Source organism: Phasianus colchicus, chromosome 8, assembly GCF_987193195.1.
Source record: "Phasianus colchicus chromosome 8, bPhaCol1.hap1.1, whole genome shotgun sequence".
Classification (NCBI taxonomy): domain Eukaryota; kingdom Metazoa; phylum Chordata; class Aves; order Galliformes; family Phasianidae; genus Phasianus; species Phasianus colchicus.
In genome coordinates this window covers 29,271,243-29,296,315 of record NC_143443.1, presented here as the reverse complement: position 1 = coordinate 29,296,315, position 25,073 = coordinate 29,271,243, and the positions used below count along the sequence as shown (strand labels likewise).

Below are 25,073 nucleotides of genomic sequence, written 5' to 3'. Positions count from 1 at the left end.
GCTGTATTGCTTTTCCCCAGATGTATTTTCAGGCCACTTAGGGACATAAATTTATCATATTTATGGATCTAATATGGCTATTGGATGCTATTGCTCATTTCATTTACCTGTAAATTGCACATTTGCAATTCTGATCTAAGCCACTGAGTTCTGTTTTATGTAATAACCTGAGGGTTTGTTCTGCTTTTTTTCTCTTGTGTATGGACTGCATAACTATGTAAATATTGGCTCATTCCAAAGAAATGCAAGGGATTCTTGTACATAAAGCAACCGTATGTGGAAAAAAAATGAAGTTCAAAAGCAAGTTTTTCCTGGTTGATTAATTAATATACTTAATGTAGGCAAGCTCAATTAGATTAATAAAATGACAAGGATAAACTTTGCTATACTTGCAAATCATGAATTTATAATTGCTTCCAGCATCTAAAACCTGAAAGATTGCTGTCTTTAGACACTCTAATATGCAACTGTGCCACTTCGTAAATGCTCTGAATTTGACCAAAACCCACAAGCAGTACTTGCCTAACTTACAGAGTTAGGCAGTCCCATAGGAGTGAGAGCATCTTAGTTGTTTAAAAATTAAGCATATCCTAGGAGGATCTTTTTTATGGAAAAAACAAACCAACCTTATAAGGAATTTTGCTACCACAGCACTGGCAATTAGGATAGTTCCAACCTCTTGGAATTATCCTAGTTAACAAAAAGATTTAGAATGCTCTTTGATCCTAATGCTGCAGATTAAACCTTGACAGAAATTTGAAAAGGCATCTGTGTCTGAACAGGAAAAAAACTTTCAACATCTCAGACAGAATGTGGTCAACTTCCAAAGAGATTGATTCCTACCCTCCTAATAAAGCACCTCTTGCAGCTTTATGTGTAACAGAGCTATGAGAGCTCTGACTGTAGAAAAACCAGTGCAGAACAGTTATTCGTCTCACTCAGGTGGGAAAAATGTTGCACATTCCTGAATGAAGAAATTTCCTTACTTAATGGAATTTCTTCACTGCTTCTCCAGAAATGTGAACTTCTCATTTAAATAGTTTAGTCTATTGTCAAGTGGTGAAGTGCATTCAGTATCTCACAGGTTGTGGGAGAAGAGAATAAGTTTTATGATACAACAAATGCTAAGTAGTGGACTGGTTTACAATAACTGGAGACATCTATTGGTCTGTAGATTTGTAAATTATTCTGTGCAATCATCCTGTATTAATTGAGTTGAGCTGTTTGAGAGAGCTTGTTAGAGAACTGCATTGTCAAGTTATAAAGTAAATAGTCAAAGCTGTTTAATCCACTTTATTTATTGATGATAATAGCAGTCTTCCTCCCAAATAAGACCACATTGCTAACTTAAAAGGAGAATGCTCCTTCTGAAAAACAGTACATAGGGAATGGAGTTTGTAATATGGTAACTCGGCTGTATGTGTTGCAGATGAAGTGTTGTCCATTCATGAGCAACAGAGGAATCTAAGGATGGATAGCTGTTGATTTGAGGACAGATAAACACAGAGAAAAAGAGAAAAGACAAACAACCCCTTCTTCCCCCTCCTCTCCTCCCCCTCCCCCCCACTTTTATATTAATACAAATCAATCTTAATGTAAAATAAAGGCATATACAAACTATGGTTTAACCAAACGAGAAACACAAAAGGCAATCCTGAGAGAGCCTGAGTAAAATTGTTTTACAATACTCAGACTAACTTCTGTGACACTTCATAAGACGTGTCACACATTATTCACTTGTCTGTAGACTTTTTCTGTGATAGTTTCTGGAAAACAGAAAGAATTGAATTATAGAAAATCAAATTGAATGAGTTCACTGTGTTCTTTACAGAGAAGCTTTTAAACATTACACTGTTTTTGTTTCTGAAGTTTGACAGGCATAATAAAATTAATGGATGAAGCAGAAGAAAGTTACATGCCTCCAACAGGAATTTGAAAATGATCATGAGTCAGTAATACAAAATTTCCATGACTGATATTCCGCTATTGATGCAGAATAACAGCTGCATCTTCATACAACTCAATCAGGGGCTCCAAAATGAACTTTTAAAAAACCTTTTGTTTTCAAAAATGAGACTTCGAAACATTTCTTCTCTTTGTGTTGTTACACAGACTGACAATCAAAAAATGTGAGTTAGGACTGACATCTAGAGAAAAACATAATTTAACAGATTTTTGTGAAGAAATTGTGAGTGGGCAAAATAAAATGTTTCCCTAAAAGGATGCAATTATGGTCTTATTTTTCCATATTCCCATCTTTCATTTAACTGACAGCTGGAGTTAAAGATTAACTTAGCTCCTAAATGCATAGTAGTTTGCACCTTTCAAGAAATTAATGATTATTGCTATACCCCATAAAGATCTTTCTTCTGTTAACAATGTGTATTTAAATTCTTTTTCTGCTTATATTCCTGGACACCAGGAAACAATAGGTTAAAACAGATGGGAATTGAGTGCACCTGCAATGCAAGGATGTTTGGCTTTGTACATAGTATAAAATGCTTATCTAAAACCACTGCTAATCATCTTAAATTACACCTTTATAAATATCAAGCACTTAAAATATGTAGTGAGAATAGCATACCATTTGCAGAATTTCAACTTCTGTTCGAAGAGTCTCGTAGATGCTTTCCCAGTCATCATCTTTGTAATTTTCCAGTTCTTTCTTAAGTCTGTGTCCAAAGAAATTAACATTTTTTTTTTATAGTAGCAAATTGCTGCTTGGATTATTTTGTTCAGTTTTGGTCCCAGTTGTCAATTTGACTAATGTGAGAAAACTCTCATTGATTTGTTGCACGATCAGGATTTAAGTTTGCTAGTTTTTGTAATTGGCAAAGTGCTGCTCTCACACATTATCATTGGATTTCATTTACCACTGCCAGTTATGGTGACAATGTGGAGAACTTCAGAAAATGACAATTTGGGTTTTTAAAAAGTGTACTCTTGACTAAATGCTTGATTAGACAAGTGACCTCATTAGTTATCATTTTCCTTGTTTAAACTTATGAGTGTTGATACTTGGGAAACACGAAATGGTGCTCTTTTTGTTTACTTAAACATCCACTTGTTGATGCCAGTGAAGAAGCACTGGATTAGATGAGCCTCTGCCTGACCCACTGTGGCAGTTCTTGTGCAGTCAGTATTCCATATCTATCCATAGGCTTCTCTACAATAAGGACTACTTTTAATGTAGTGATTTTTCCTATTGAAAGGAGCATGGTTTTTTTTCCCATTCTTTCAGGCTTACAGGATGCCCCCAGTAAAAATTTTCTATTAAAAATATTAATTGAAATTATTTTTAATAAAAACATTAGTAGCTTCCTAACTGGCTCAAATCTGTTAAGAAATCAAACAGTATGGAGCCAGATGGAAAATCAGAGCTTTTTCTTGTCTGCTTGAGGCATGAAATAGTATTTACAAACAGTGCCTATTTTTACCTTCAGTATGGAAGCAATTTATGAAATCAAACAGCAACAGGATTCTCAATTGCTGCAGCTACTGAGCCAAATATCTTCAGAGAACAAAAAGAGACAGAAGACTTGGCTTATCTAACACTGCCTACAAACCAGGGTCGCAGATCCATTTTTTTGAAATTCAGAAATATGTAGCTCATCTGGGAGGAAAAAAGACCTTTATAGAAAAAAAGATTCCAAGAGGAACATCAGTGTTTAAGGAACCTGTAGGTCATTTGTCATTCTAAAAGTAGACACTGAAACTTTTCTCAGCAGTGACTACCTTGGTTTAGATTACTGCTCAGAGTCCAAGAAATAACTCTGCCAGAGCTTTTAGAAGTCTGATGAATACTTTACATCGAGTTTTTCCATGGCTGTTGGAAGGGAAACATCACAAGAGAGCTGAAGCTGCTTATTCTTCATGCAGTTTCAGCAACTGATGCTGAGTATTGCAGGCCATAAGACAGACTGAAAAAAGGAGGAAAGGTACATGTTTTGGTTCTCATTAAATAGCTAATCTCATGCATCAAAGCAGAACCCTGCTTCTATTGAGGTTGAAAGAAGAGGTAGCAATCTTTTATTGCTTCTTATGGTATATAAAAGAAAAAAAAATCTAATCCTATTATATAAATAATGCTCTTCTTCACCTCTCATAGTGCAGATAGACTTGATTTTCTTCACAAGAAAATGTGTGTTTGATATCTGAATGGCTTTGGTAATAGTAAAAGGCATAGCTCAATGTGAGAGAAATAGCTCAGTCACCATGTGGCATTAGTATAGTAGTGTAGGACTAAACCTCAAGCTTCTTTTGCTGTTTCTCTAGAAAATATAAATATCTTACCATCAATATGGAAGCAGTGTCAGCCCTGTCTGCATATTACAAAGCAGGAAATGCCTTTTCTTCTGGAAATATTTCTTCTGTATTCATAACACATACAAGTGTTTCAACAAAGGGAAATTCTGAACTCTGAGAAATTAAATACTCAGAGTACTGTAGTACAGTGCTAGTTTACAGACCATTTCATTGAGAAAAGATTAATTCGAGGTCTAAGTTAAGCTTTTGATGTTGATTAAACCAGGTTAACCTTATTGCCTTCTCTCCTTGTTTTTTTTAGTCTGTGCTTTCTGCTAGTGGGATAGTAGAACCTTCCTTTAAGAGAAACAAATGCCCTACATTACTGAACTTACTATAAGGAAAGTCATAATCTGTTCATCTCTGAGAAAATGTTCTCTCATTGTCTTTGACGTTGCAGCACTGATGCACAGCCTGTTTGGTGGCTGTCAGCTAAGAGTGATACCCATCCATGTTAGGTGTACACTAAGGACAGAACAACTGGAAGATAAGCAGTAACAGGTGCTTATCTGTGTCTTGGGATTGTGGATGAGTTACTACCAATGATGTGCTTTGAAACTGTAAAGCTCTGCATATGGATTTTTAAATTTTATTTAAAATATTTTAGAAAACTTTTAAAGTGGTGACAGCACAGCTCCTTGTAAAGCACTGGGTAGCAATGATAAAAGTCATTTATTCAAACGTGGTGTTTAATTTTTGCATTAATCAATTGATTTTGCATTCAGGTCTTCCTTTTTTTTTTTTTTTTTTTTTTCTTATTTAGAAGCTAGATAATTACAGTATGTGCCAGGAATGTTATATTCACAAAACAAGGGCTGTCTGTTATGTTACAGTCTACACAATTAATGCATTGGAGACGCTTGAGTTACTGAATAAATGATGAAGTTTTACCAGAAGGAATGTGAGACAATGGAACTATTCAAAATAATGCTTAACCTGGAAAGAGACTTAGCTTTTTTCATTTTACATTTCAGATAAGCAGGATATTCATATTCATCTTTTCACTATCAGATCGAATGTGCAAACCAATTATTCATGGAACTATACTGTCTAGATGTAGGGCAGCTTTTCTGTCACCTTCGGAAATGGAAAGAGATGTACCTTTTGCCAGAACAAAGATTAATATGACAATTATACCCTTCTAACAACTATGATAAAAAGCAAATCTATTGAAAAAATCTGAGAAGACATTTTAGTTGTTGGCCTTGCATGTCCTTTGTTTTAGTTTTTAGCATTTTGATCTTCTAGAAGACCATCAAATATACTTAAAAAAAAAAAGTAATTGCACTAACATTGCAAGCTTAACATTGCAAGGATTAACACTGGATTGTTAAATTACTGAATTTCAGGCAATGGGCTTTAATGAAAAGCTAGGCCAGAACGCCTTATTTGTGAAAGGAGGTTTGAAAAAGTTTATTTAAGATAAATGGCAATAGTAAAACCTAGTCTTAAATCAAGTAGGTGGGACAATAGCACCAGAATGTTTTTTGAATGCTAGCTTGCCCAAGGCTGACCTCAGCTATCAATGGTCCATTTTCCATTACTCTGGAATACTAGAAGTGACAAAGAGATGAAGATGGAGATCGCTGAAGATGATCGATTTTGCAGCTGTGAAATGAGCACATCTATTAAATATCATTGGCATTTGTGGTTGATATGCACTCTACTTGAATTTTAGCTGTATATGCAGAAGGCAAATAGGAAAAATAATTGTGAAATCAATAGATGTTGGTATTATGAATTGAAGTGATGAAAAAAACGTTACTGTCAGACAGATCCATCTGAAAATCATCCACAGATGTGTAATACTAGATCAAGACTCAATAGTCCAAACCTACAATTTAAGTATATTTTTATGTAAAGAGATCTCAAAGAAGACATACTTTGTACAGATAGGTGGAGGAATATATATTTTATAGCAGCTTTTTTGTCCAAGAAGAAGACAAAAAAAAACCTGACCTCGTTACTGTTGGAATTGCAAAAGGGACCAGACCATTTCTTGGTTATATTTTAGTGAGACAAGAAAGAAAGTATTCTTCTTTCCTTCTGCCTCCAACTTGCTTATGATTGCCATTCTGTTTTTTTAACTGTAGGTACAAGGGAAAACATTAGAGTATTATAAATCAAATTGCTTGATGCTGGTAAAGAAAGAATAGGATTTATGATACAAAACTGGGAGTTCTCTTAGAAGTTATATATAAACCCAAGAGTACATATGTGGATTTTCCTGAATTTTTATCAGAAAGGTCAGGAGAAACATTTATCAAGGTTTTAAGATTTTATTTAAACTGAAGAAAAGAATAAAAGACTGGCTTACAGTCTCAGGCTAAAACCAAAGCTAATGTATTGGGGCCACTCAGTCTCACTTCAGTACTGGGACTAGATTAATGTGTATTTTGAAAGCAAAGAAACGAGAACAAGATTTTGCAGAGTATCTACAATTTGCTGACATGACCAAACTAAAAATACTATTGATACAACTGGAGCAGTCAATGAACTTCAGACTATTATTAATTAATTGTGGAAGGGAGAAAATAAGTCCTAAATGGAATTTAGTATCTTGAAACACAAACTCAAGCACTTGAGTTCAACAAATAAGTTATAAAAGTACATGTTCGATGGGTCAAAAATAGAATAAAAATTAAGATGTAGTAATTATAATAAATGCTAGCAAGATATAAGTAAACAATATATTAGGCTATGAAACAATTGGAATTAAATATAAATGAAAATAAATAGAAGAACACTGTATAAAAGTACAAAACTGATGGTTTCACTGGAAGAGCTTTAAGAAATATATTATTATTGTAATTGATTAAACATGGAAAGTTTAAAACATAAATTAAGCTGCACATTTAGAATAAAATCTTCTGCACAGATAGCAAACCAAGGATGTATGGAGTGCTTAGCATCAGAACATATTTTCCTATTGAAAGGCATGGAAAATAAATATGGGTCAAGGATCCTTCTAGTTGGAATATTTTGACTTTTGTGCTGTAAAGGTAAACTTAGATTTTATTCTAGGGGGATTAGCACAACTGTCCTATTACTGGAATTATTATTTCTATAGTGGACTGCTTTGTTTTAAGAGAAATGTAGTATTTTCTTAGAGCAAGAAAGATACATTATTGTTTTCCTTTCCAATATTGGCTCTCCATTCCCCAATCCAGGCTGAATGCATTTTTCTTGAAAATGAGGTGAAAGATTCGAATGGAATTGTCATGATCAGCAGTGTCAAAAATTTCTTGGTTTTTGTTTTTGTTGTAAAGACATTCCTCCTCTCTTTGCTGTGTAAGGACTAGAGTTCTTTTCTTTTCTTGAAACATTTGCTATTCCAAAGACATAGAAAAACTTGAGTAAGATCAGTTGTGACTGTAGTTACCTTCTTCCAGCTTTTTTTTTTTTTCTTTTCAATACTATTACTGATGTTCCTATTAGTCATTTCCTCGCTCAAAATTTTTAATACGAATTCTTCAGCTTAATTAATAGTGGGATATCAAATACTTCACTAATGTCTAGATGGATGACATTGCACTTTTTTTGCCTAGCCAATTGCTGTCTTATGAAAGAAAGATATCGTTAGTCAAATTTGATCTATTTTTTGTAAATCCATCCCACAATTTATAATTGAAGCATTTTTAACATATTTCAAACTATAATAGTTTCACTGGACACTGCTATTAAAAGGAAAAGCTTAAAAATCAATGAGAAGATTGTCATTAAAAAACTCATTTAAAACCACATATATTACTCCAGAGATTGATATCTCCTGATTATAAATTTAACATAAAATTTAATTGCAAAATGTTTTTTCAAAACGACCAGAAACATGGCTTTAGGCAGTCATTCAGAACAGATATTCAGGTTTCAAATAATAGTCTCCCTTTATACTACTGTGAAAATTTTAAGTAGAAATTGCCTGTTCTTAGTCTAAATAAATTCTGATTAAAATTATTTCTGGATTGCCTAACATAAGGCAGCACATTATTCTAAAATTCAAATGAGAAAGAAGACAAAAAATTAACAAAATAATGTAATAAGTAACTACAGTTAAAATAACAGTGAAATGCCATAATTAGGTATTTCTTTATATCAGTTAAAGGCTTTGCTTGATTCTGTCTTATACCATTTAAGTGGTGCTATTTGCTACCAGCCCAGGAAATGGGACTCAAGAGAGGCGCTGCCAAACTTTTCTCTTGCTGTTCTGTACGTGGGGTTGACATTGACAGAGCAAATGATTAAAATAAGCCTTTGATTTTCATTGCATCCCTTTCATGAAAAAGACCTCTCTTCTTGAAGATATCTCTGAATTGATGCATCCATACCATTAGACATGTGACTTTTAGGGAGCCTACATTGAGGAAGAGGTTAAAGTGTCTAGAAGAGAGAGAGCAAGAAATAGAAATTTGTATGCCTTTGTATTTCTGATCTATTACTTTGTTTGTAGTGCTTTACATATTTTATGTTCAGGTCAGTAAGAAAGCACATTGTGCTGTCGAGAACTGCACAAAGAATGCTGACAACCATGAAAAATTTAGCATCTGAGATTAACAATGGAGGTGTAATCACCAGCAAAAACCTCAAAACTTCCTGAGTGAAAATTATGGACTGAATAAAACGAATTGAAATTACGAATTATTTTTGGTTTATGTATTGTTAACTGGAACAGGCTTTAATTACATAATTATTTTCTCAAGTATTGAGGAGATTCAGGTTGTTTAAATCTTGAATATTTATTGCTCTTTAAATTTTTATGATTGGCTTAAAGTATCTTATTTTTCTGGTCTTTTTTCCTCCCTCTCATTAGCTTTACAGAAAGGAGCAGTAAGCAAAATAGCAGAATTTCAATGTTTTGTTTTCTTTTCATGCTCAGTAACATTTTAGAACTTTTATGAAAAGAAGAATGGAAAAGAGTTTAAAGAATAGAAAGACCCATTCATTTGAATTGAGTAATAAATTGAGCAATACCAGAATGCAGTTCAGTACAAGAAAAAGCCTAATGCTGAAGATTGCCCTTGAAAATGTGAAATGTCCTATGAAATCATCATTTCTGATGAAGAATCCCACTTTGAATGCTGCACATACAAGCCCATATATGCAGCAGTCACTATAGTCCACATACATGCTTGGAATATAACTGGAAGTCAAAGGTTTGGTGTGTAAGTAATAATAAAATAAATTGAAAAATAAACTGAAGAACGATAATCTAAACAAGAATACAAAAGTGAGGAACTCTCTGAAATAAAAAGCATATGCAGGATGCGGCTTCTCTTATATTTGTGGACATTTCTATCTTTCAAGAAAGGAGTGGAAGAGTCAATGTTGAAATAAATCATTTTGGAGCATATCAAATAGCAACAGCAACAAAAGTACATAAAAACAAAACTATTGAAGAATGTGGAACACTCCTAGTTGTGCTAGGGATGATTAATTTAGGTACAGATTGTACTTTATTCACGTGTTATACATCAGTACTTTATACAAGGCAGTACAAGTGAGATTTTGAAAGTTCAGAAGCTGTTGATAGGCAGATTATAGCAGCAGATGTCAGGTAACATGCTTTTCTGTCATTGGAAGTACTATTGACAGCAGTTTTCCTTATCTTACAAGAAGTTGGAGCACTCTCAAGGATCTCAAGGAACATTACTGACTCAAATTTTGGGGTTGCTGGTAGATTTGTTTCCCTCAAATTAGCTGTAGTGGTTCAGTGAACCTTGCCCTAATTACTATTACCATATTTTGGCATGAAGATTATCTCTGCCATATTTTAGAATCATTACTGGTCATAGGACACCTCCCAGCTTACATCAGCAGAAAAGGAAATCGTGTCTTTGGCAGCATTTCGGCAGAAGAACATTCCCTCTAGGCAAGATATTAAAATGCTGCATTTTAAAAGTGTGATTTTCATTACTGTTGTATTTCATTAAAAACATAATATATAATACAATAATTTATATTTCATATAAACTATAATATATTTTTCATTAAGATTCATTAATAATCATTAAGGTTGGAAAAGACCTCTACAATCATCTAGTCCAACCGTTGACCCATCCCCACCATGCCCACCTTCTTGAACCCCTCCAGTCACGGTAGCTCCACCACTTCCCTTGGGAGCCTGTTCCAGAGCCTGACCATTCTTTTTTTCTCCAAATATGACAATTTTTGGAGAAGTGCATACCTTGTCCCCCCCCAAATCCAAATTTTATTTCGTATTTAGTCTTTATTCATAACTACATCTGTGCTCAACATTCAAATTTTGCTTAGATTTTTTCAGTATCTCGTGTATTAGAACTAGCTATGATTGCAGCACCAATGGTTGGAATTAACAGTGTGTGCTTCTTGTGACCTTTCGTAATTCTTTGATGGATTTGGGAGAAATTTTATGAAACTGCAGATATGGTATAAGGCATTTTTCTCGGATCAAAGATAAATTGCTTTGTAATAAATTGTAATTTGAATTAGCTGGCTACACTCTTCAGTTGAAATACAATTTACTTTAAGATATATACTTAATTGTAATGAAGATTCTTGCCTTGCCAGCTACTTTTGATATTGATTTTTAAGCTGAGATTAGGTATGTGATACAATAACAGACTTACAGGGTGGCCTGGGAGCTACATATATCAGGTTATTGATGCTGACTGTCTCTCACATTTGTTCTAAAGAAGCATTAAACACACTGGTGTTTTTAGCATTTAAAAAGTGGTGTGGTTTCCTACTCAGTAAAATAGAGAAAATCAAATTTTGTACTTATTTATCAGAAAAAAATAAGTATTTTTTATCCACATTGTTTGTCTTACGTCAAAGAATTTTTCTCTGGATAACATATACTGAATGCAATGCTCGGTAGAAATGAAAAATATATTCCTACAATAGATTCCGTAAGAGGGGAAAAAGCCTTAATTAAAGAAAACACTTGTCTTATTGGGCTACAAAATATTGCTTCTCAAGCATAGTGTGTACAATCAATAGTGTATCTAAGATTGTATTAATTAGAACTTTGGCTGCAGAAGATCCGTCAAAAGAGCCAGAGATGCATATAGCCTGTTGGGAGGGCCTCCTTGTTTGCCCCAGGCCCTGGGAATCACTCCAGTTTGTCTTGCCACTGCTACAGAAATGCTTCCATACTCTCAGGTTCCCTTAGTGAGGGCAGCTGGAGACAGGATGGTTCACTCAAGAATCTGCTGCAGAGGGACTATTGGCATTGATTGAGCACGTGCTCTGCTGCAGCAGTAACAGCAGTGGCACTTTATTTAGATTTTGCACTATGTGCAGCTATCAAATAGTGCCAGGTTATCCTGACCATAATATTAGGCGTTATATGAAGTAAAAAAAAAATCTCATCATCGCTCTTTCTTTGGTTGTAAATTCAGAATATTTTATCCCCTGTTGTGTCTTCCACCTATGTGATACCAAATTATAGTTCCACAGAGAACTAAGTAGAAGGACAGGCATGTATGGATTGGGATCTCATAGTGAATCAGTGGCAGAGCTGGGGATTTAAAGTAATCTAATGTCTGCTACTTCTGTAGCTCATACATAGGAAACCCATTACAGAAAACTAATTATGGCAATTTGAATATTAAGTGGCATTATGGCAGTAAACTACTCGAAGGGAAATGTGTTATTTAGAAAGAAGTTGACAACCTCATGTATCACAAAACCTAACATATCATGATGGAATGAATAATGTAAGGCAGTGAATTATAACAGGCTGTCTTACAACTGCAACAGAATTGCAACTGCTATTATTATTTACATTGTCCTTTATATATATGTTGAATGCAAAGTTTTTGCCACTGTATGCAGAATTGTGAGCTAATTAATTTTTATGTTGAAGGAAATTTGGCCATGTCTCAACACTATGTAAGAGGTTGAAGAGAGTTAGTAATGGGACTGATATATCATTTTCTTTCACAAATCGGTATTCAGCAAGATACAGCCCTTTAACAAATCATTCAGAAAAATTCCCAGTGTTCCCTGCAACATTTTATTTCTCCACTGAAAGATTTCAGGGGAAAAGAAACCTTGCATTTATTTCTTATAGTCAAGAACTTAAGAAATGTATAGGAACAAACTGTGATGTTAACAAAAGTTGTTTTTTTCCTTAATAATTTTTTAGAGAAAAATTTGGGCCAACTCTTTTCTAGAAGGAGTTCCTTTGCATTGAACGTTACATTCTTTTGTGTATGGTGAAAATGCAAATGTGAAATTTGAGCAAACAGACAACAAATGAAGTCATGTGAGGTCAGTTCCTAGAAAGCAACATTCACTACTAAGAGAGAGTGTGAAAGGTCTTCTGTCTTCTTTAAATATTGTTCTAAACTAGCTTAACTAGAAGTCACGCTAGAACTGATGGTAGGGACAGTAAAGAAAATAAATCTGTATTTAATAAATTCAATATGCAAGACCCAACTGAGCTGAAGAGGTTATTGTGGCCCCTCCATTCTATCACCATCAGGCTCTGTGGAAGGTTCAGTCACTTAGGGCATATAGCATTTGTGTAGTTCATTGATATTCTTTGTATCACTATTGTTTTTCCAAAAACTTGTCTACTGCCCAAGTTTGCTCTTCCTCCAAGTTTGACTGGGACCTCCCTTCAACTGCTTTCAGTTTTTAGTTTGTTGCAGCATGCGTGTAAGGGTGAAGGTTTGTAACAAACAACAGGAATTTGTAGCTTGTGAGAAACACAATTGATACTCCTGATTTCCAGTGAATATTGTATAGGAAAGATAAAATAGTCACTACCACCAGAACTGGTTTGTAATTATTGAGCTAAACTTAAATTTAAGCATCTACTAACATGAGACTCTTACCTTAAACATTCTGGATTGGTCTGAGGTTTTTCAGTCACTTGGACTTTTTCTGCTTCTAAATCTTTCATCGTTCCTTCAGCCTCCTTGATTAATTTCTCAAGGTCTAAAAAAATAATAATGATCTTATAAATATATATTAATCATCCATATTCAAAGAGGGTCTGCATTCTTTAAATTTAGCTAACACTTTTTGCTGTTAAACTGGAGAGAAAAGTCATCTGAATAAAGAACATGCATTATTTTAGTACTGTAATTGATATACTCATTACAATCTTTTATAAAATCTTGTTCCTTTTCCCACACAATCTGTTACCATATGCATAGTCTATCTTTCCTAACTCATTTACTATGATGTTATTTACATGTTTGTAAAATAATCACCCTATTGGCTATCAGCCCCATTGAGACAGAACTTTTCTTCTCTCTGCACCTTTTTACTTGTTTATTTTATAGGTGCTTTTGTTTATTCAACACATTTTCCCCATCCTTGCATGTAGACTCCTTTTTTGTGCATTGCCTTTCATATAATAATGCACAAATATCAATAGAAAACAACTGTGGACTTTACAAATCAGAGATGTATCACCTCAGCCACATCTGTCTCTATCAGCCTAAGTCATGTTGCTTGTTAAACATTTTCATTTTAGTAACATTCTTTAATTACAAGTTAATGGTATTTAAACAAGACTTACGTTGATTTTAAGGTCTCTGAAACACCCTGAAACATTTAATTCTCCAGTTAAGTAAATATTTTACTAGCAGAAGTAGAATGTTATTTTTCATATTTATAGGTTCTGATTCAGCAAAACTGTACATCTTGGTATCAGAGACATTCAGCACAAATCTTAATGAAGTCCACTATATTTGTTATACTCATCCTAAAATGATTTATTGCATAATGTAAAATATATAAAATCTTATTTCTATGACTTCTTACTGAGAAAAATAACTTGACAGAAAAGATTTTTCAGAATCGTTTGTCAAGGCAGAAATAATTATCATAACAACTGATTATAAAGCACACCTTTGAGTTCACTTTTGAAAGTAAATAATTCCTGCTTTAATTCATTCTTCTGCAGCTGGAGTGCATTTAAATGAACATTCTCATGTTCCATTGTCTCCATTTCTAAGGAAATAAACAATTATATTTTAAATTTAAACGCATTGTAGTTTAAGTCTTCGTGATATAATTTTAAATATTCCTGACTACTTTTACCCATCTTTTCATTTGATGACAAAGAACCATAAATATAACCAAAAGTAGTTGACTTAAAAGCAGTTCACTGGAAATCATATAATTAATCTTATAATTAATCATATAATTAATTCCTGATAATGAAAATAAATTATTTTAATGTTCCTAAGATGTTTGACAAATTCAGTTTGTTGGGTATGCAAATAATTGCAAATATTTTGCTTTACAGTTACTTTAGTGATATAATGACTTTTCTTCATCCATAGAAATCTTTAAACATTTGAAGACAGCCATCTTTCATAACTCTTCCTCCAGAGGTTAAATAATTCCAATTCATTCAGCTTTTTCTTTCTCCTGTCCTCCAGATCTCTGATCATTCCCACTGTTCCCATGAGGACTGTGTCTAGCAAGTGCACGCTTTTTCTTGAAATGCAACATCCATCTTAGCACCAGTTAAGAATTTAACTGCCCTACATACAATGAAGGATTATTTTGCGTATCTTAGAAGTTAGAATTATGTTTATATGTCTTAGTACGGTGCTGGTATTCTGATGTTGACTCATGTTCAGCTTGTGATCTGTGATGACTCCTATGTCCTTGCTGAAGGATTGCTTCTCTGTCTAACACTCATTTCTGGGAAACCTCATATTCTTAACACAAATAAACATGGTTGGAAATGTCTGAAAAGATTGAAGAGTAGAACAGGCTTTAATAATCTTTATATAATATGGTATGCCAGGCCATTCTTTTTCAGTTTTGTGTTAAGAGGTGGTTTCAGACAGCAGGAGAATGGGATGGTTAAAATTATTGCTTAGCAGAGTTATACTTAATTGATTTGCATTCTCCAGTAACATAATTTAATATAAGATTTACCATTTTTTAACACAGCAGCTTCATTCTCTAAATCGTTTATTTCAGTCTTGACTTTTTTTTTAATCAGAAGTTCTCTATTGCTTGTTAGTCCATACTCATCATTAAACTCTGTTACTTCCCTAGTAAAATTATCTTCCTCTTCAGCCATTTTTCTCTTTGCATCTGTCTGAAACGACAAATTGAATGCTTAAGTGGAAAAAATGAAGGCTTTGTTAGGCTAGCAGACAGAAACATACTTTTGCTTATGCTTAAAATTTATATATGTTATGTATTCACTTTTCCTGACTTGGGAGAACATGAATATGGCCTACAGCTCTACCATTTTGTCTGCTGTTTTAACCTTTTCTCCTTATAGAGTGAAGGATATGTTCTTCTTTAAAAAAAAAAAAAAAAAAAAAAAATTGAAATTCACTAAGTCAAATTATATACTTGTGTAATTGGTTTTAAGTGCAACTCATTATTGAAATTGCTGCTAAGTTCTATTTAAAGTCTGTAGCACATTGTGGCCACTGTTTTTTAGTCTGCTGTTAAATAAATTTGTAGTTTAAACCTGTGCAGACTTGCTTTATTTCCTTTGATAACTACTAAGTCAGCTATGGTTGATAACGAGTCGTTTCATTCTCTGGAAAAAATAATCCTAAAGACAAGGGTAATAGTAAAGTCCTTTTAAAAATGCTGACTAAATTAAATTAGAAGAAACAGCTTTATATACAGGAAGAAAGAAACAATTATCCACATTTCAAATCTTCACCATTAAAATTAATCAAATTTCACATTTCATCAGAGGATACTTTCTTCAGAGGAACTTTTCTATGATATTTATGCTACTTCTTATGCTTTCTTCCTATATTTAAGATAGGGAATATTTTGAATGTTGAAGTAATATTACTTAATTAAAGTAAGGACTTAATGGTAATACTGGCGATTCATACTACATGTTGAAAATTCAGATCTGCTGATTTGAGATATGAATACATATGCAGAGAAGACTACTCTTGTGTGACCTTACTTAAAGACTCAGGGATACACCAAGCAAAAAGAGGAAGGCAATATTCAGGTTAGCACAGCAGTGAACTGAAAATGTTGTTGCCTGTATACGTTGCAATAACTACTTTTCAAAAGGGAGCTGTGTCTTTGGTTTAAAAGAGATAATGTGGAATGCCAGGATTCCTGAAATGTGGTGTTGACTTTCCTGAGATTTTCCTCTGATACTTCTCAGTATATTTTACAGTGGTTGAGACAGTCCAACTGAAGGTGAGATTTTTCTGCTTTTCTTTTAGAAAGGAAATGCATCATGATTGGAACTCAATAGCAGACATTAGAAACTGAAATTAAGAATGTGAAATCAGCTTTGTAGATAAACCTTAGATTATTAAAATGAGAATTAAATTTAAAATTCAAAGCAATAATCTAACTACATTTACATTTTTAAGTATGCTGGTGTAAAAAGAAAAACTGATTATTCAGATTTATAATATTTTTTCTGCATAAACTTGTGCAGTGCAAATGAACTACTTGAATACAATAGCTGGAAACTTACTAAGTTTTTGAGAAGAATGCTTTTCTGGTTTATAAGTTCAGCCTTCTGTTTCTCTAAGCTGTCTTCACGTTTCTTCAAAATTTCTAAGAAGAACATTTTTTCAGACAGCTGTTGAACCTTCCAAAAGAAAACAAAAAGTTATGAAAAAAGGTTATTGGTTTTTTATTTCATTTATTTTTATATTGGACATAAGGATCTTTGTCTGGTTAAAACACAGCTGGCATAGCTGCTACTGCTTCTTGACTAGAAAAAGCATAGCAGCTCTTCCCCTAACTGTAATTTGGGAAAGTATCCTCTATTTCAGAGACAAATTTGTTGCTGATCAGTCTATCTGAAATGGCATTTTTAAACTATGCAGTTTATATCAAATAATCTCAGGTTAAAAACAGGAAAGATATTGATCGCACAAAATCTTTTATCCAACCTTGGCACAATGGCCTACGTCTCACTGCATACAGGTCGTCTCTTATCAAACCAGACAACATCAGAGGGATAGAGGTCCAACAGCATTGCTCTGACTGAGGTTATCTGAATGGCTGCATATGTGATTAGCTCTTCAATGTTAGTATTGCATAGGAGAAAGAATGAGAAATTCTTAGCCAAAGAAACGTGACAGTAAAACTACTGATAGAATAAAAGCTGTAAGCTCCCCCAGAGCTCACACTGATTTTGAATATGGTCTTAAACACATTTTTATACATTGTAATGTATAGTAGTAGTTTATCTGATAGTATATATAGTATTTAGTATATAGTAGTTTATCTGATAGAAAAATACGCCTTTCAATCACTGCATTTTCAGAATTTGCTGAAGAATTCCTCTCAACTTTCCACTGCATCTTCTGCATCGTTATCTAACCAAAGTTGATGTCAGATGAGAAAATATAACAGCAGATAAATGGGGAACAGCTAAGTGTTGAAAAGTCTTAGAGGATGAGAATCATTCATTTGACGTACTGGAGAAAAGGTGTTCAAAAAATGACTCAGACTGTGATACTCAGAACAATTAGGGGAAGGAAAGTTAGCTGCAGAACTGCTAGCAGGTCTTAGAGGCACAGAGTATCAGGAAGTAAAATAACTGGTCAAGGTGTTACATACGTTTGCGCATGCAGCAACAGAAAAACCAAATGGTAGTGATATTAAAGAGGTGAAAATAAGAAGATTTGAAAAATAATACAAGGTGATTTTGGACAGAGCACAGAGGAAGTGCATCTGATATCAAAAGGAGGAGGACAGTGGAATCAAATGTGCTAAGACTGGAGGGAGACAGACAGGAAAGGACCAGACTTCCTCATTCCTGATATGTCTGGCATGCTAAGCATCAAGGAGGTGCTTGCCTCAGCAATATTTGTGGTGCATACTAATTCTAAGAGAGTAGATGGTCTTATACCTCTGTAATTATATTACCAAACATAACTAACTGCAGTGTAGGTTCTCCATCTGCAAGATGCCTACTTAATCTATGCATTTGCAATAGATTTTTTTGAAGAAATCATTGAGGCATGAAAGGCAAAATGCTATAATTCAGGTTCTAATTACATGCTACCTGATTTTACTGAACAGAGAAAATAAATAGCATTTCCTGAGAACCTTTGATTGACCACGGGCAGTCTCTGTGAAATAGATGTCAAAACATGTTTGAACTCAGGCTCATCTGCTTGCTCAGGCATAAGCCCCTGTGCTTGGATATCAGTGCTTTTAAAGTGCAGTTATTTGGTGTGGGACAAATTAAACAGCGTTACTGAACAACATTATTTAATGCTATTTGAATTACATTAAATATTGTAGACACATGTAAACTTAATTCCTGTACTGAAAAATAAATTGCTTTTAATAATTTCAATATTTATGTAATCTTTAAGCCTAAATACAGTCTGATAGAAATACATTTTTCCATTCCACTTATTTTCTGTATCGTGTCCTATTTATAAATGAATCAATGTCAGAATAAATAGGCAAATAAAATATATTTTTGTGGATACCAGATAGAATATTAGGTGGCTAAGGCACTTAAGATTTAATTAGGAACAGTTCTTCAGCTCTTCCCATTAGTCATGTACAATAATAGCTCTACTCTTGGGATGCTCTATACCTTCCACATAAATGTTGATTGTAAATCACACTGCATCAATAACAAATTAGCAGTATAAACATAAAATAGTGTTCATGAATAAATGTAGGAGCAATACTACAAAAGGCTTTATCTAACAAACATCACTCAGATATAATGTGTTAGCTAAATAAGTGACTGTGTTAAAGGTCTTTCGTGGCATGCATACATGACCAACTGCTTGCAAGATTATAGTCTCATTTTACAACCAGTGAGTATTTGTTTATGAATTTCTTTATCTGATCCTGTCATAGTAATGTTTACGTGTGTATATATTTATATGTATAAATAAAATATCCCAAAAAAATTACAGAAGAATCTGTTTTTGGAAAGATAATAATCATACTCAAAACATCTATGTGAGGTAATCCCCAGAAGGTTCTTGAAGATGTTTACTTAAGTGCACAACAGTTCTAACTTCAAAGGAGATTCCATAAGCTTTCCTGTTGTGCATACACATTCCATCAGCACAGATACTTAAGCACACAGGGATGATAACTAGACTTCATTTTTGAGGCACAAGCAAATGGATTTTTAAATCATTTCTACTTACAAGTATTAATGGTGAAAGAGCTCTGCAAAATTGAATGTTAATCTAAACCTATGTCTGCAGTTTGGTTAAACAGAAATCAGAATAAAATGTTGAAAGTGTTGAATAGGTTTGGAAAGTTCCTCCTGTCTAGAGTGTCCCTAGCAAAACTCTAACACCTGGCACAATGCTGAACCCAGGCTCACAGGAAGATCTTTAGTATATGACTCAAAATCTTGTGAAGTAAATACAGTGAATGTTTCCACATATTCTCTGTGAAACAAATAAGGCCTTTAAGGAATAGCAGTGGGCAACACAGGAATGATTTCCAAACCTCTAATAAATGCATCCTTTAAATGAAAAAGTGCTATAAGAAGCTCCAAGAGCTGCTCACGCCATCCCCAAACAGCTCATCTGCTCCCTGCCCAGCTCTTTTCTGGAGAGCAGCATGGCTTTCTTGTACCTTTGTGCTGTCTCTGTGCTTCCAGGGTTTGGAAATGTTATCTGGGCACATTCCTACCTTGAAGTGAGCAAAGCAGTGAGCACACCCAGTCAGCCTGCAGGGTTGAATTTGTGAGGAAAGCCACAGACAGACCTTTGCACACAGGAAGCACATAGATTCGCAGGCAGTGATCATTACAGAAATGCAGACTGTACATTTTCTAAACGTTGTCTATCTCAGTGGGTGAAGCGTATGCCTTGAAAGTGTTCATGAATTTATTTCCAACAAGAATAATTCATGTGCTTGTAAATGTAATGTATTTCTTATTTGTACTATAAACATTCCTACTTACCTTAGTTTCTAATTTTATTTTTGCAGTGTTCAGCTCTTCTTTTCGTTGGTTAGTTTTTTCATGATATTTGTTTATGTCAAATTTAACTGCAAAACAAGGAAAACCTGTAAGCAAGTTTGTGGTCAGTTTGTAAACATTCTGTTCTTACAGAGCAATGGCATTGGCAAGAAGTCACGGAACGTCTGCCTGAAAAGCTTTTCCAGCAAAACTCCCCTCTTGATTTTACAGTGGTGCCACTCCACTTTTGTTGGGATGCCCTGAAATATGGAGCGGCCATTTACAGCGCCCGACGCTGTGGGACATGCAAGATGGCGGCCATGGGGCTGACCTTGTTGGATGAGGCGCCTCTTCTCGCCCGCCTTCTTTTCTGTGAGCTCAATTTGTTGGAACAAAGTATCCAGGTTCATTTCTGACTTGTGGGCAGGTCCAGGTGTGTGAGGGCTCACTGTTCGGTGCAGGGCTGGCTGCTTGAAGCCAGAGGATACACTGAGGGGAGGGCAGCCCTCCCAACCCACAGCCCTGCCTTCAGGGCTCTGCCCCAAGTGCTGCCAGGCCTTCGCTCTGCTCTCCAGCCTCAGCCTCCCCACTGGTGGCTGCTCCAAGGCTTTGGGGAGAAACCACACCGTGCAGGGAAGCCACCTGGAAAGATAACCACAGACTGTGAGAAGTGAGGGCTCAGGGTGAAACCTCAGGATAGAGAAGCATGAAGAACTGGGTCAGGAAGAGCACAATGGCACAGCTGTGCTGGGGGAGCCCACCCAGGAAACACACAAATGGAAATGAGCTGGCAGAGGAGCAGTAGAGTAGGGGCAGGAGAAGGATGTCTGGGGAGTCAAAAGGCCTCTGACCGTCTGAATCTTGTCAAACTTGTGTGCGTTTCTGAACCCTTGATTCTTGCTCAGGATTCGGGGATTTTTGATCAAACAGCTCTGACTTTATTTCTCTAGGGCCAAATGCTTTATACTGTTCTTGTGGTGTTCAAAAGCTGGGTTTTTTTTCTTCCTTCTATCTTCCTTTTCTGTGAAGTGTTCACCATCCATTTTTAATAACATAGCTGTTCAGATTTATTTGTCTTTTGAAGATTGATGCCTAACCTTAGCAGTTATGGAAGTAGGCTAAAATCTGCAATTGTCATACAATTCCCAAGAAAATGGGAAAACTGACTACATAAAAACAAAGTTAAAGTGATTAGGCTCAACTCAGCTGCATCACCGTTAATGGGAAATGACAGCACTTCTTTCCCAGTCGGGCTCTGTACACAAGGATCTGAACCCAGCCCGTTGTATGCTATTCTGGGGCAGCCTTGCAGATGAGATTACTGTGCTCTGAGCTTCTGCAGCTTTTTGATTTGTACATCACTGGATCGAATACCTGGAAATGTAAATAGCTGGTTGAGAATATAATTCATATTACAGGATTTGTTCTTACACCTTGAAAAAGACTAACTACATTCCCTGCAGGGCATACCTATGCGAAGTTGGCCTATTTGCTCTGAGGCAGAAAAAGCCTGGAGGAAAGGAACTTGATATCCTTCCAGCATTTTCCATGTTGTGAAAGATTAGAATTATTGACAGTCTGTCTTGTTAGAGTTTTCCTCAAAGGAGATACTGTCTTTAGAGTAGACTGCAGCAGAAAAAAAACAGAAATTAGGAAGCTCTTTGACTACAAGAAGCAAAGCAATGTACATGAGAGTACAAATGCCTTAGTGCTGTTGTAGGTTAGTAGAATGAAACTGATATTTCTGTACAGATGTTATGTTGTAGCATTTACTACTTAAAAAGCACCACATTATAGTGGTAGCATGCTATAAAATTGTGCTTTTAAAAAGAAGACATTGCCCTATGTAAGAAAGAAAATGTGGGTTCTGGTGAAATGTAAAAACCTGAGACTAACACATTATGTTGCAGGAAATGCAATTATTTTTTAAAATGGAGCAAAGTGCAACTGAAGGAGAAGAGTTCACAAAAGTGAATTCAGAAAATGTTACAGAAATGAGGCTTCCTACCTAAAGGCCAAAGTAAAAGCAGATGAGTCAAATGGGAGCATTTGGTGATTGAGACAGTGATTTGTTACACAGGTCTGATGACTGAAAAAGTCATTTCACAAAATTCAAGAAAATGAACTGCTCTATCAGTGGATCAAGGAGAAAAGAAAATGAAAAGCATTCTTTGAAGTTTTTGAGACTTGACTGCTTTTGTATTTCAAACTGAAAAAGCTGCTCTAGGCTGGGATAGTGTTCAGTGTCACTTGTTAAAGAAACGACTGTTTTTTGTGAAGGGTGCTTCAATGTCTAATTGTGGCAAAGGAACTGCTCATCCTAGAAAGAAGAGTCTGGCTCCAACTATACTTCTCACTGTCTGAGAATGACCATTCAGCACCATTAACAGTTCTGTAAAAGATTCCTTCAGATACTGAAAAAAAAAAAAAAAAAATCAAAGTGGGACCAGTCTTTGAAAAAAGACTTGATGATTTTTGACTCCTGCAGATATGTGCTTGATTTAACATTGTGAATAACTCATCAGTTCAGAGTCATATTAAGTGAACCATGCATGTACAAATGCTTCAGAATCAGGATAAGGGCCACTATTTTAAAGCTGTGTAATTTCCTAGCTTTTACAGAAATGGATGCAATGGTATGAACCTAAATGTTTCAGAATAAAAGTAAAATGTGAATTACCTTTGCTTGACTTCCACTTCTGCAGAGTATAAACCTTTTGTAAATCACTAGCTGTTAGAAAGGTGACTTTAATTTTGCTCTTCCGGTCATATCAGTACATCCTAATCTTAATCTATATCTGTATCTTAATCATGGTGCTGTAATCAGGTCATGCCTTTCTTGTGTACTTCAAAATTAGTAATTGCCCTTTGTAATCAGGCTTCTGTGCTAATAGTAAAGTTTCTTCTACGAGTTTCTTCTCTTGTTTGTGTAGGAAGAAAGAAAGATTTTGTGTGTAATTTCAGGTCAGTATAAAAATTTTATCAGTGTAATTTATTTCTAAATTTTACATGCTCAGATTATTTCAAAAATTGATTTTCTGAGAGCTGAAGAAGAAAGAGGCAAAACAGAGGCAGGTTACAGATTAGATGGTGCCCTACGGTCTTCGTATAAAAAAATACAGAGTGGAAATTAGAAATCACTGGATTGTAGTTACAAATCATTTTCCTCTTCTGTTCTTAACATTAGCAACATTAATTTTTAATGTTTCCATTTACAAATTACACTCTTTAATGTTGAACTGCCATATTTACACCAAAATTTCTTTGCTGCCTACAACTTTTTGGTCTTCCTTTGCTCATGGTGACCTTTGTGTTTGTCATCTATTTACCTAGATATTTTTCTACTCTTCATGAAGGAATAAAGCCAAATTATTCTGTAGCATAAATCCACAATTATCATTTTGTGTTCAGGGCTGAAGACTGAGCTATCCTGTACTGGGAAACAGCATATATACGTAACAAAGTGCACTAACCATGTGGAACGTGGTTGAGCTGCAGTGCTGACAGAGGGAGACCGCAAACAGTGAGTAACCCAGTAACCATTTGCATAAGTAAGCATAATAAATAGTCTACATTCAAAATTAATTTTATAATGTGCCCTTTAAAATCAAAGTTTTAGCCCTACTGTGTAAAATAATGTTGTTAAAAGACAGCAAGAAGTATAAAGTGGTAAAATGTAATAGACAGGTTTTAACACAAATCCCGAGCATATTTTTGTTCTCCCTTTCCTGCTGGTCACCCACTGCATGGCAGGGAAGGCTGCAGCTGTTCTGCTCCTTCCACAGCCTGGTTCAAACCCAGGCCCAGCAGGGTGTGGGGTGCACAGGGATAGCAGAACAAACACTTGATGATCTCTGCTTGAATATATTTGAGTTCCTAATAGTAATAAAAAGCAAAATGAAGAACTCAGCTATTTCTCAAATCCTGGAGCAGTGCAGCAAAGAAGAGGAATAATAAATACAGTAATAACCTACAACTAATGACCTATCTCAAATTTCCTGATGAACTCAGAATAAACACAGTCTAGTCTTTATCTCTGGAAGAGTAAGAGTGAAGGGCTAAACCACAGGCTGGAAGCTCTCCGCTTCTGCTTGACTTCTCAGTAAAGGACTCATGAATGCACACTTTGTTTCCTCCTCGTTACAGGGAGAAAATTACAAAAATCCATACAATAAAAAATATGGAAAAATGTAGAAGTAATTCTTCAACAAATCATATGCATATTTCTCTGTGCTCAGAATTCCTACTTTTTTATCAGGTGACAAAATCGTGAATTAGGGAAAATTCATGTACATTTGTAATACATGAAAAAGCACATTAAGAAGTAACATTGTAATCCCTCTGACATGTCTGGTTGCAGTGGAGAACCCATTTCAGTAGGAATGTAAGCATTTTCCCAGCAGATGTTCTTTACAAGGAGAGAGCCTGCTATTTGCATTGTGATATCTCCATTTGAGTCTTACATCCAAGATTTTGTATAATTCCATCTGGAAAGGCTTCATGGGTCCCTTGAATTACAAAATGAAAGATTAGCCTTCTAAAATAAAAGTTTTCAGTTGTCTTTGGCTATAGTAGCACTGCACCTGTTGTACAGGTATCCACATTGTTCCTCTGCAGCATTTTGGAGTCTGGTTCAGTTGTCTGTTCTGCTGATAAACAATTATCTTGGAACTTTTTAACTTTGCTATTCTGTAGCATTTGTGTAGCATTTGGATAAGTGACAAATGAGGCTCATTTTGAAACATTTATCAGAGCTCTTACTTATCTTGGCATAATGGCAGTACCTTTGCTAATGGAGAAAGAACTTCTCAGATCTGGAGTGCACATCACAAGGCAAAATACTGCCTTAGATTTGCCTTTTCTTCATACATTTTCTTAGTTCTTTGTCTGGAAAACTGAACTTTGCTTTACA

General features: G+C 35.0%; 1 protein-coding gene across 2 annotated transcripts; it reads right to left on the bottom strand.

The window, feature by feature from the left end:
• Positions 1 to 1,287: 1,287 nt before the first annotated feature.
• CCDC172 (coiled-coil domain containing 172) lies at positions 1,288 to 20,972 on the bottom strand. 2 transcript variants are annotated; one of them, XM_090145548.1, is made up of 8 exons: positions 20,493 to 20,972; positions 20,165 to 20,250; positions 16,733 to 16,849; positions 15,193 to 15,358; positions 14,149 to 14,250; positions 13,125 to 13,227; positions 2,585 to 2,672; positions 1,288 to 1,766 (listed from the first exon to the last, which is right to left on the bottom strand). In XM_090145548.1, exons 1-8 carry the CDS (start codon positions 20,569 to 20,571, stop codon positions 1,734 to 1,736), a joined length of 774 nt encoding a protein of 257 aa, XP_090001674.1. In that variant the 5' UTR covers positions 20,572 to 20,972; the 3' UTR covers positions 1,288 to 1,733. The 2 variants fall into 2 exon arrangements, with proteins under 2 accessions (XP_090001674.1, XP_090001675.1); XM_090145549.1 differs by having other exon boundaries at positions 1,288 to 1,478.
• Between the last annotated feature and the right edge of the window lie 4,101 nt (positions 20,973 to 25,073).